This window comes from Macrotis lagotis, chromosome 8, assembly GCF_037893015.1.
Source record: "Macrotis lagotis isolate mMagLag1 chromosome 8, bilby.v1.9.chrom.fasta, whole genome shotgun sequence".
NCBI lineage: Eukaryota > Metazoa > Chordata > Mammalia > Peramelemorphia > Peramelidae > Macrotis > Macrotis lagotis.
The window spans coordinates 164,084,763-164,098,039 of NC_133665.1; the positions used below are offsets into that span (position 1 = coordinate 164,084,763).

Consider the following 13,277-nt stretch of genomic DNA (forward strand, 5'->3'; position numbering starts at 1 on the left):
TTTTTGGTTGGAAAATTAAGAAGTTTGAATTAGATAGCAACAAGGTCATAGGAACATTTGATTTGAAAGGGACCTTAACTAACTCTCTGGAGGGAGGATTTGAAGTCTTGTCCCATGTCCCATTTACTTTGCACTGTACCATGCTGTTTTCCTTTATTATGATTCTATGATGGTTTGAATAGAATTATAACATAGTATTCATTTTGCTTTGTGAACTCTCTTGTTACTTATCACTTTTGATTATTATTGATTGGATTACCACTATGCCAGTATTTTAGGATTCTTTTTTTTTGTTGGGAGGAATTCAGCTAATTTCAAATCATACAATTCTTGACTAACATTTAAGCTAACACGATGTGTTTTTAAAATGCAATCTTACTTCCCTCTCTTTGTTAGAATAGCATAGACTATTCTATGAGGAGAACCTTACTGTCCACAGACTAGCTTACTTATGACAGGCGGTGGCATCATAAAACAATTACTTTGCTAATAGAAATCTGTTTCATATCAACATTAAAAATTCTAATGGTTGTCTATCTGGGTTTCCTTAATAGGTAATAGATTTCTCAAGCGAAGAGAAATTTGTGAATCTCAGCAATGGTTGAGTCTAGTTGCAAATGGAAATTTGGAGCTGCTTTGAAACATTTTCTGGAATAATTGTGTTTGACTGGAATCCAATTCTTGTGAAGTCCCCAAGGTAAGATGACTTTTACCAGTGACATAGAGATGGCACTTTCTAAATACTAGAATTTGGCAGATGTGAGTGTTTCTGGGGCTCTGCTCATCTTTTCTAAAGGTCTCCCTCTTATCTGGGATTCTGGGGCTTTGGGGCTCATGGTTTTTTTATTTGGGACTCTAATCTTTTGGACTCTTTTCAGTTTACAAAGAGTTGTACGGAGAGATGAGTTGTAAAGACCTGGGATTCTCGCTAAACAACATTCATTTTAACCTGGGGAAAGTATAACCATTTTATGAGAGCATTTTTCCCCATCTGAAAATTGAAATCTTGTATCAGATAAAGTCTAGGGTTTGCTGGAGCCTGCTCATACTGGTTCGGGAGAACTGATTGTTAAATTTTCAGTATAAGAATTTATATCTTGGAAAGTAGCAAATGTTACAAACTGTGACTTGATTTGTTGTTTTGTTGATTGTCTAAAATTAATATAATGATGGAGAAAATGTAAATGATACTTATTAGGGTTTTTTTTTAGTTTTTTTTTTTTTTGCAAGGCAAATGGTGTTAAGTGGCTTGCCCAAAGCCACACAGCTGGGTAATTATTAAGTGTCTGAGGTCGGATTTGAACTCAGGTACTTCTGACTCCAGGGCTGATGCTCTATCCACTGCGCCACCTAGCTGCCCCTAATGATACTTATTAAATTTCAAAATGCATTTGTTTGCATTTTTCTCCCCAGAGAGTTAGTTCTAAAATATTTACCACCATATAACCGGATGAGATAGTCTAAGGGACACAAAATAATAAGCTCACATTATCCAGAATAATAGAGCTGGGAGAGAGAGACCTCTGCAGTTGACTAGTCCAACTCATACCTGATCCACAAGTTATTGTCCATTTTCTTCTTAAAGATGTCAGGGGAGAGGGACCTCACTGCCTCCTGAGGCAACCCATATGACTTGGTGGGGGGAACTCTAATTGTCAGTGAGCTTTTCCTGCTGTCTAGTCTATGATGGCCTTTCACAAATTCTTACCATTGCTTCTGGTGATGTACTCTGGGGCAAAATGGAACATATCAAATCTCTTCTTCACAGTCTTTGAAAAACTTGCCCCATAGTTTTACCATGACTCACCTTTAACATATACTTCTTTAAAGACAAACTGAAAATCTTGTGTTTGTCCGTAGGTTCAGATAATGAAAGGAATCTCCAGCCAAGGAGCAGTATGGCACCTTTTCAGTAGTTTTCTTTAACTAAATAATAGAAAGCTCAAAGAGATTACTGGTTTCAGGTCTGACTTTTGATAGTTTTATGAGGTGGGGATCTTCTCTGATGATATTTTGTACTTTTTCCCCCCAGGCTAAAAATGGCACCCTATGGATGTGGTACCAGATTTCCTGGAGGGCATCTATTGGATGTATTTTCAGAGAACACAGGGGGTTCACCTGGAGAGTTGTTCACTATCATTGAGACCCAGTATGCCATTTCAGTAGTGTCCTCCCATGACTGTTTTTGTGCTCAATAACTTTCAGTGCTCCCATAGACTACTTAGGTCCGAATAGGGGAAGATATAAAAAGCTGCAAGGCATTTACCCAAACGGGAGTGAGATGCAGTGGAAAGAGAACATTTGATTTGGTATAAGCAGATCTAAATCCAGAATACCACCACTAAATCAAATCTCCACTTTGGTATCAATTAAAGTATATGCCATCTGAGGTTATTTTCAACTCTTATGTTTTGTGATTTGGTTGGTCAGTGACTTGGGAACTCCTGTGTGAAAACTCCCTCCAAAATAGGCAAACTCCTAATAGAGAAGTTTTGTCTATGACTTATTATTCGTAAGATACAGAGTTGAAATGCATTGGCCAGGTTCTAAGAGCTAGTGAGTTTCAGAGGCTGATTTGAGCCTAGGTCTTCCTAATTTCAAGACTAAGGTTTTATTATCTTCTTCTGCCTTTCCAGATTTTGTGAAGCCCAGAGAATATAAATTTTCTAGTCACTACATTTGTATTTTGTTTAATCTTTTCTTTGGGTAACTGAACCAGACCAGCATAAATGATCATTGAAGAGTTTTATTTGCTACATTGACCATTCATAAAGTCTAAATAATTTGACAGTCATCACTTTAGTGTCTTTTGTTCAAGATATCAAATGCCGACCTGTCCCACAAACCTGAGGGTTTGTTCAATAAAATATATGTCTGTGCTTTCATCCCAAACGTTTTTCATTCATAAGTGCTTGACTTGAGGGGAGGTGTGTTCAGCATTAACTCAGATTTTATATAGGGAAGCAGTGTGCATTTCAACAAATGTAACTTTCTTAATATTTAAAAGTGATTTAAAACCAAATTTAATTATCAGACCATCGAATTGATACTTAGGAAAGCAGGGCTGATCTTATATCTAAGCATATAATTCACTTCTGGAATTTAATTTTAAGATTGATTTATCAGAAATTGGGTCACATCAAGTCTAAACTAGATTTGATTGGCGCTCCTTAAAGGAAAAAAAAAACTATTATCTCTGATACTACCCTCTCCCCACCAACAGGCAATTTTCAGACTACTTTGTCCTACCTCCATAGTATTTTCTGTCTCATAGCTCCTTCAAGTATCAGCTCTTCATTGAACTCATTTTTTTTTTCTGCCTTTAGGATGAGATTCTCTGCCAAATCAGTGCTGCTGTCTCATTGGCTCCTCCTTGTCTCCTTGCTAATGGTATGCAGTAAACTGTTATCAGCCTCTAGCCATCATCTCCGGGGACACCCAGGTAGGAGCTTTAAACTCATTATGCACTACCGAGATCAATTAATCACACTCCACCAACATCAGAGCCCACTTTTTAGCCACTGGTTAATTGACCAAGCTGTGGATAGTGTCTAATAACTGGGGTAAAACTATCAGTGCAATATTTGGATGTGCCACAAATTCTTGCCATTTTTTTCCAGCGTGATTTGTTTGCATTTTCTCTTCTTAAATGCCTCTGTTTATATAGTGCCTTTCCCCCAGGATGCTAGAACAAAAGACAGGCTGTTTTCATTCATTCTCCTAGCATCCCTCCAAAGTATGTTGAGGCTATCCGCTAGGGTATATTGACATCTAATTGAATTGTTGAGAAATGAATGAAAAAGCATTTGTTAATGCTTACTGTATACCACATGCTATAAGCTGATCACTGGGAATGCAAAGAGAAAAGTTGTGATGTTTGTCCTTCATTCTTAAAGAAGACCATGACATCACGGAAGTGATGCCATAACAAGCAAAAGGATTGGATTTAAGTGAGGGGGGCTGTGCTAAATCACCAATCTCAGTTTTTCCTCCAGAGCCATTTGGGTCTGGTGAATCAGAATGACTGGAAATGGTCCTGGATGCAAGGCAGTCGGGGTTGGGTGACTTGGTCAAGGTCATACAGCTAGTAAGCGTCAAGTGTCTGAGGCTGGATTTGAACTCAAGTTCCCCCAGCTCTAGGGCTGGTACTCTATCCACTCTACCACCTAACTGCCCTGGTCATGAATAATAAAACGCATGATTAATGGTGGTGATGGTGATATAACAAAGGCACGCGGTGAAGCTCTCAAGTCAAATGACCCAGGTTCAAATTCCACCTGATATTTACCTCGGTCATGTTTGACAAATCGCTTCACCTTCATGGGCCTTAGTTTCCCAAGCTGTAAAGAGAGGGTTGGGTTCATTGATCTTTGAAGTTTGTCAGAAAGCAAGATCTTTGATCCAATGAATGATGATACCTTCACAAAGGGGGCATAGAGAGAACTAAGCAACTTGATTCATTTTGACTTGATGTAATGAAAAAATGAACTGTCTAAAAGTGGAATGGAGGGTTGTGGGCTCCTCATCAGAAATCTTCAGTCAACCTGAGATAATCTCTCTTTGGGTGTATTGAAAAGGGACATCCCTTTGGAATATGGATTAGATTAGATAGAAGGTCTCTGAGGCAGGACTCCGATAGTCCTTGATTCTGAAAGGTAAGCAACCCTGATCATTTTCTTGGCAACTTGGGTCTGTGATTTTGTTATTTCTGGACTAAGGTTGACCGGCTTTGTCATCAGTGACTCCTTTTTTTTTTCTATTCCCCTCTTTCTCTTGCTTCCCAAATGTGTCTTTGTGCTCACATATATACATGCTCACACACAAACACCATACGCCACTTTAATCACCACTTAGAGTGACCTACATTGAGAAACTCCCCAAAGATTTGTGTTTTTTCCTCCATAATTCATGGTTGTCAGCAGACTGACTGCTAAACAATTAATCCAGATCTTGAGAAACTGCAATTTATGCGATGGCAGTCCCAGAAATTCTTAGACTTTTTGAATGTAAGACTTTATAGCCTGAATCCTAAGCTGTGCTGTCTGTCAACTTAAAAATTGTAATGTATAACCTGGAAAGGGCTTTTCTGTGGTTTAGGGATGCTAAACATTTTGATTCCCTATCCAGTTGCTGTTTTTCACTACATAACACTCGAATTCGAAGGTCATAAATCATTTTGGACTCAAGTTCATTTTTTTTTGAAATCCTCTAAAACTCATTTTCCCCCTCGAGCTACACATTTTGATGAAGATCAAGCCAAATCATGATGGAAGTTTGAACAAATCAGCATAAAATCAATACCATGCGGCTGTTCCAAAATGCCGACAGCCAGCAACTTACCCCACCATGTATCTCTAGATGACTTCCTTTGGAAGACAAAGTGTTTTAAGTCATTAGCCTTATCTGATTAGTCCACATCGCTTTTCCTGGGTGGAGGTCGAGAGACATGCTTGTCATCAGCCAAGGAAAACATTGCAGCCAGGCAGGTTATTAACAGTAGATTTTCAGATTTCAGAGGGCTGAGCCCGAGGGACAATGTTGAAAGGTTATTAAAACTTGAAGGAAACCGAGGACAAGGCAGAGCCTTCATTTGATTGGGGTCAAATTCTTGCTTCATTGCTTTAGCCCTTTGAATGGGGAAAATGTATCATTTCAGGGACAAATCTGTATGAGGATGACAGTAGTTTTGAGTAGGCATAAAACAATAATGAAGGAGGCAATGTAGGGCTATGGAAAGAGTAAAGATCTTGGAATCTGATGATGGGTTTGCAAATTCAATCTACCTTCCTAGTGAAGTGACCTTGGTCACATCAATGACTTCTCTCCTGGTGTCTCAGTTTCTTTATCTGAAAAATCAGGGATTTGGACTAGATGAGCTTTGATATCTCTTCCAGTTCTAGAATTAGGATTCTAAGAAGTGATGAAATGATACCTTCTACTTTCATAATAGACAGGTACCTTTTGAGAGACCTGGATAGTTCTAGACAAGCACTGAGGGGAGACTGAATAGAGCAAAGAAGGAAAGTCTTTTTAAGAATCTACTAAGAATAAGGCATTGTGTCAAGCACTTTACACATACTATCTCACAACTACTCTGGGAAGTAGGGCGTTATTATTATTATATTATTATTATTATTATTTTACAGTTGAAGAAACTGAGACAGATAGAGATTAAACAACTTGTTAATGATCACCTATCTAGAAAGATTTGAATTCAGTTCTTCCCATCATGTCCTCTAGCTGCCTCCAAAGCTTAATTCACTTCTTCCCATCATGTCCTCTAGCTGCCTCCAAAGCTTAGTTAAGTTATAGATTTTTAAAAACCTGAACTTTTGGCATAATATTCTCTCTTTTTGACTTTTCTTTCTCTGTAAAAGAAAATTCCCAGCACCACCATCCTAATTTAAGCCCTTATTGCTTTGTTATTGTTCAGTTGTTTCAGTAATATCTGACTCCTTGTGACCCCATTCGGACTTTTCTTGGCAGAGATACTGGAATATTTTCCATTTCTTTCTCCAGCTCATTTTACAGATGAGGAAACTGAGACAAACAGTGTTAAGTCATTTGTCCAGGGTTACCAAGTGTCTGAGGTCAGATTTGGACTCTAAAGATAGTCTTCCTGAATCTAGGGTCAGCATATCATCCTTTGTATCACCTGCCTGTCTTTATCACTTTAAGCTTAGACTATTAGAATGACCTTCTAACTATTCACTAATACTGGCTTTGCAATTTATTACCTGTGTAACATGGAAAACTCTTTTAAACCTCTCTGGGCCTCAGTTTCCCCATCTATAAAATGAAATTATTGGACTGGATGGACTATAGCATCCCTTCTAGCTTGATGGCTATGATCCTGAGTTCAAAACACTTCCTCCTTCTCCTCCTCTTCCTTCTTTCTTCTCACTCCTCCAGTTTTTCAGATCAATTCATTGAAAAGCCCTTTACAATCTTCCTAAATCACCACTATGATCCTGCCACCTTCATATTCAAAACCTTCATTGCGGAGGAGCCAGGGTTGCTGAGCAGGGTGGATGACCACACTATTACTCCTCTGTCCCCCTCCCCTGGCACCTCCAGTGCCACCCTCTGCTAGCTCAATGGTGCATCACTTCTGGATCAAAGAAAGCTTTTCTATCCCATACCTTAGTTAGCAGATCTGCTTGGAACAGTTTATTAGCCCAGAGCTTTCATTTTCTGTCGCTCATTGGTGATCGAGATGGAGATATTGAAGACAAATGAAATATGGAACTGCTGATTGTTCTCAGACCATATAGAAGGAAAACAGAAGATTGTGGCTTATAAATGCCTTTCAAGGCCTTTAATACAATACAGTAATCTAATTTTGACTGGGTTAATTTTAAGTTGGAACTGCTATGATTAAGAGAATTTTAATTTTTTTTAAAAAACTGAACTGGAATAGAAAATAAAAATAAAAAGTAAATACCTTTCATAGGAGACTATGAAGGATGATTTGACATTGAAACAGATATGTTTCATTTCTAGAGTTATTAAATTTATATAGAGTTAAATATGAGTAAATAAATGGAGTAAATATGAGTGATTTTATAATAGACACTCCAGGAATGCTCTTGGTTGGTTTTTAACTTGCAATGAAAGTTGGGGTAGGGGGAAGATGGGCCTGTAGAATTTGGTTGCAATACAAATTTAATGAAAATATCCTTTTGGAGTCGAAAACATTTAAATTACTTCTACCTCTCTATCAGATGAGTTTGAATTTATAAATGACTAGCCACCAAAAGATATCATATCAGAGATGGTGTCTTCACTACATAAATCCTCATGAGCTCCCAGAGATGCTGTTAACTCAGTTCCAACTCCATCACTGTTGGTGAGCAGCCTGTATAGAACAGGGTGGGGTAAGACTCAGAGGAGAACAATTAGGTCATTTTAGATCATTGATCCCCCCCCCCCCCCCCCCCCCCCGCCCCATCCCTATGGCCAAAGCCAAAAGAGGAAGGAACTCAGTTGTATTTGTTAGACACAACATAGTGTGAAAAACCACTCTCTTCTTCCTTGCAAAGTTAAACATGTGTTTAGGTCAGTAAAGATCATAGTGTGGGGTGTCAGCATTAGGATAGATTCAGAAGCATTTTGCTACAATGCATTGTGTTTGTTTACAAGGCTTGCTAAGAGTCTGAATTTCATATTGAGGTTGTAAATGTTTCCCCATGTAAAATTATTCCCAGCTAAGAGGATGCTTGGTCTAGTTCATTTATACAGCAGGGAAAAATAAGTAAGAGTTAACAGACGGGCAAGTGAAAGATTTGGGTGTTTTGAAAAATAAATTTAAAAATTTAAACTTATTCTTTAGGAGGCAAAAAAGAGGCTCTGGCACATTTGCCCACACCTTACTGATGGTGCCTATCTACAAAGAGGTTGATCTTTACCAATGGGCTAGAACACAAGCTTAGGGTGTAATTTTTCTTGACCTGTTCATCCAAGAAGTGCCCATTGCCTTTTGGGATAGCTTGGACCAATCTGATTAATAGTTGGAAGGTGATAGCATTTTTCTATAAAATAGAATGAATCAATAAACTCCAGTGGAATTCTCTATCAGTTGTATACTAATTTAACTATTAGTGCAGATTAAGGAGGGCATTCCACTTGAAAAAACAAGCAAACTTTCTTTGGTTTCCATCGTCTAATCAATAAAACTGAAGCTCTAGAGTTCTCCCAACCTACCTTATTTCCTCCCAGGTCTGATTTTTATTCTTTTTTTCTTTTTCTTTCTTTCTTTTTTTCTGGAAAGGCAATGGGATTAAGTAACTTGTTCAAGGTCACACAGCTAAATAATTATTAGGTGTTTGAGGTCAGATTTGAACTCAGGTCCTCCTGACTCCAGGGCCAGTGCTCTATCTATTGTGCCACCTAGCTGCCCCCACCCCTTGTTTTTTTTTCTAATTAGTCTGAACTATTTAATATTCCAATGTTTCTGGGACTTTAGGCTATTCTTTTTACTGGAATGTGTGTTTCTTTTCTCTTTCTTTTCTTGTCCTCAAATATATGGGCACTGACCGGAGGCAGAAGACGATCCTAGGCATGGCTCTTCATTTCCCTGGGTCTCAGATTCTTCATTTCTAGTTTAGATGCCTCTGAGCTCCCTTCCAGCAGATACATTCTCCAAGATGTAGTTCTGTTGTAAGTTCTACCCTTATTATCTCATCTCCCATTAATTACTTAGTCAGGAATATTCCTTTTCCTGGGTTCCTATGGCATCTAGTTTGTGCTTCTCATAGGGCACTAATAATGCTTTGTGTTATAGATATTTAAATATTTACCTTAGATTATAAACTCTACAGGGACCATGTTTCATATAATTTTGTGTCTTAAACAGAGGCAAGCCCACTGCTCTGTCTATGGTAAATGGTTAATAAATATTTATTGAGAGAATGAACTCTAACTACATGGTGATCTTTTTTTAAAAATGGCAAAACTATCCAGGAGTGACTAACCTACAGAACATCTCATGGTACGGTTGATAGAATTCTGGATTTGGACTCATGAAGATCTGGGTTCGAATCCCACCTCAGATGCTTTCTAGCTGTGCAACTCTGGGCAAGTTCTGCAACCTCTCTAGCCCCTTCTTTCTCCTCTGAAAAATGAGAAAGTTGGACTCAATGATCCTTATTAATAATAATGATAACAACAAAAATGATACCTAGCATTTGTAAAGCTCTTTAAGGTTTGTGAAAAGATTTATGTGTGATCTCATTTGATCTTCATGACAACCCTGGAAAGTAGATGCTGTTATAACTGTTTTACAGATGAGGAAACTGAGGCAAACAGGTTTAGGTGACTATACACAGAATCACACAGCAAGTCAATGTCTAAGACTGGATTTGAACTCATGTCTTTTTGAGTCTTAAGTCCAGTGTTTCAGAAAGTTCTTTCTGACCATAAATCTGTGATTAACCTTGAAATAGCTTAAAGTGAACTTTGGGAATATCCTGTATGTACAAGCAATGGAGAATAAAATAAAGGAAAGTCTTCTAACATAATGACTAAAGTAATGTAATTGAACAGAAAAAAGGATCAGTCTTGGATAGGAGGAAAGACAATCTCTCCTTTCCCTGGGGAGGATGGGGCAAGATAGATGTGATATGCTGCTCATACTGTCAGTCAAGAAACTTTATCTGTTGATTTTGTTTAACATCTTTTCTTCGTTTCAAGGAAACACTCCTCAGATGGGGGAGAGGTTTATATGGAAATGATTGTGATGTGTTAATAAAAAGGCAGAAATAAAATTTGAAGGTAAAACTAACTATGTGGGTATATATGTACATATGCATGCCTGCATGTCTCTCTCTCTCTCTATATATATATGTATATATATATATATATATATATATCTATATATATCTATGATATGGACACACATATATACCCACATCACTCCCTCCCTATATCCATTTCTGTTTCCATCTTCATCTATGTATCTATACCCACTTCTACATCTACATTTATATCTACATCTATATTTGTATCTCTTTTCAGGGAAGCTAGAAGGTATGAAATTCCAATCAATTTTGAAAGGGAGTGATAATATTAATTATAAGGAACTAGGTAGTGCCATAGTGAGTAGAGAACAGGGCCTGGGATCAGGAATCCTGAGTTTAAATCCAACTTTAGATGCTTACTAGTGGTGTGACTGTAGGCAAGTCCCTTAACCCTATTTGCCTCAGTTTCCTCATCTGTAAAATGAGTTGAAGAAAATGGCAAACCACTCCAGTATCTCTGCCTAGAAAACCCCAAATGGGATCATTCAAGTGTGAACAACTAAACAATAACAATGATATTGATTACATTGTAGTCAGTAGGAATTGCGCCCTAGCCTCTTAGGGCCCTTCCTCGCTGCTCTCTTGAATGACCTTTTGATTTCTCTGTCTTCCTTCAAGACTTAACTACTTCCTACATTAGTCCTGGACCCTTTCTTCTCTCCCTTCTAAGATTACTTTCCGTCTCTTCTACATTTATTTTCTTTGTATCTAGTTATTTACGTATTTTCTTCCTCATTAGAGGCTAAGCTTCTTGAGGACAGATAGAATTTTGAGCTTTTTCCTCCTCTCCTTATAACTCCCACATAGTATTGTGCTTATTACATTAGGTAAACATTTAATAAGTCTTCATTATTATTGCCATCATTGGATTATAGGTGCAGGATTGACTTGGTAACTAGTGGACTGAACAGCTCCCCTACTTGGAAAGGGAAGCATCAAAGCTGATGCAGCAATTGGGAACCTGGGTTATCTCAAACAAAAGAGGAGGTAGCTTAAGGGAAAAGATAATGAGTTCTCTTTTGGACCAAGTAGGACTTTAGACCTCCAGACCAGAAGGAAATCATCAAGGATTAGTTAGAACTATGTATCAGGTAAATTCATGATGGAATCATGAAAGCCTTGCAATTGGTGGTAGAATTTAATCCAAACTATGAGTCTCAGAGGACTCTCTTTTTTTGGAGAAAGTTGTTGTGTACTTTTAGTTTCCTGAATTGGGAGGTTAAGTACTATAGGATTTTATTTGTGGAAAAAGCAGAAATTTTTAATGTTTTAATATTTATGCCGAAACAAATTTATTTGCTATCACTATCAAATGAGAATAAGATAGGAAGAGGTCTTGTTTTTGGACATCAGTGGTATAGGACAGCCCCAATCGTAATAGTAATAATGATGAAAATAGCTGACATTTCTATCTGTACTTTAAACTTTGGAAAGCTCATCCCATATATTTTATCATTTGATGGGATGTGGGGTATGTTTTGTCATATAATAGGATAGGTATAACTTATACAGTGGTAAGAATACATTATATTTCGGTGGCCTATTTGGGGTGGAATCATTCTTAAAAGTATCAGGTCCTTGGAGAAAGAGAACAGCAAATATTCTTTTTGCAAAAAGAAAAATCCCTTCCATCTCAGTCTTCCTTATTTTACATGAAAATTAAAAAAATTTAACCCCTGAGTAGGAGTCCAGGACTAGGAGATCTTTCGCATAAAGCTCCCAGAAAGCTCAGAGATTAAGGGGTGGGGCTTTTTTGGGTGGTTGCTAGGATTTGGAGAGCTGAGGCTGAGTTCCTAAAGCTTTTTGAATAGTTCCTCTTGGTTCTGTTTTGGGAGTGTGTACCATCAGGCAACTATCACTAGAGGGAAGCAAATATTGCTTAAATCTGTTGTTGCATCCCATATAGTAGAATTAGGAGACATACAAGGCTTGCAGAACTGGCTACTTTAGAATAATTTTCTTTAAAAAGTGTTCAATTCAGAATGCTTATATATGGACAAGTTGCTCAGTTTGAATGCAGATCTGTTGAGGACAGGGTCTGTTTTTTTTTATCTTTGAGTATCAATCACAGGGATTGGAATGGAGTGTGTACCATAGAAAATATTTGCTGGCTTTTTAAATGGAATGATTAATAAAGTCTGTATCTGTCCTTATAAAGAGCAGTATCATTTCAACATAAGAATCTTGGACACCTACTTAATTAAATTCAAGTTAACTGTTGGCTTTGTTCTCTTCACCTGTTTCCGTTAAGGTAGGTCAAGAGAGAAATATTTTTGCTTCAATTTAAAGAACGAACTATTGAGATTGTGGGAAAATAGCCCAATAGAACTTAAAGACTTGTATACAAGTCACCCTTAGTTATCCTGGACCTCTATAAAATGAGGAGAACAATCCAGATGAATCTTCTGGTTCTAGATAAATTTTTTTCAATTTTCAGGGATTCAAAGAATGAATTAGACTTACAGGGGTTCAAATAACATTAGAAGTCAACTCTTCTTTTTCTAATTGAAGAAACTAAGGTATAAAGGTATAAACTCATTTAATGTTACGCAGCATCATAGGATTTGAACAAAGGATTGACCAATGTAGGATTTGAATCCAGTTCTCCTCTGTCCAAATCCTGGGCTCTGACCACTATGATTCTTTTAGGACTAAAGCTACATCATTTTGCCTCCCATTCTTTCCTCTCTCATCCTTCTACCTTGCAGTGACTAAAGGTGAAAGTCTTGAAGAAACTAATCCAAGCTTGAGGTAATGAAGTCCTTTCCAACAATTAGAACTACCCCAGGAGGCAACGTTATGAATTTAGTTCAATTTTAAAAGCATTCTTAAGAACTTATATATTTGGAAATACAAAGAGAGAAACACAACAGTCCTTGAATTCTGTGTAACATTGAATAAGTTAGTTTTTTCTTCTGCAGAAATGGGTATATTAGGTGATAATAACCTTATTAGATTGTTGTAAAGATCAAGTTAAAT

At 37.5% G+C, this 13,277-nt stretch overlaps 1 protein-coding gene across 1 annotated transcript in view; it reads left to right on the forward strand.

Annotated features, from left to right (window-relative positions):
* The first annotated feature begins 371 nt into the window (after positions 1-371).
* The window catches only part of LOC141495014 (chemokine-like protein TAFA-4), a 124,778-nt gene continuing 111,872 nt past the window's right edge, over positions 372-13,277 (forward strand). The window contains exons 1-2 of the mRNA XM_074196085.1: positions 372-697; positions 3,327-3,442. Of these exons, the coding sequence (XP_074052186.1) occupies positions 618-697; positions 3,327-3,442 (196 nt within the window). The 5' untranslated portion in view covers positions 372-617. The remainder of the gene's footprint in view (positions 698-3,326; positions 3,443-13,277) is intronic.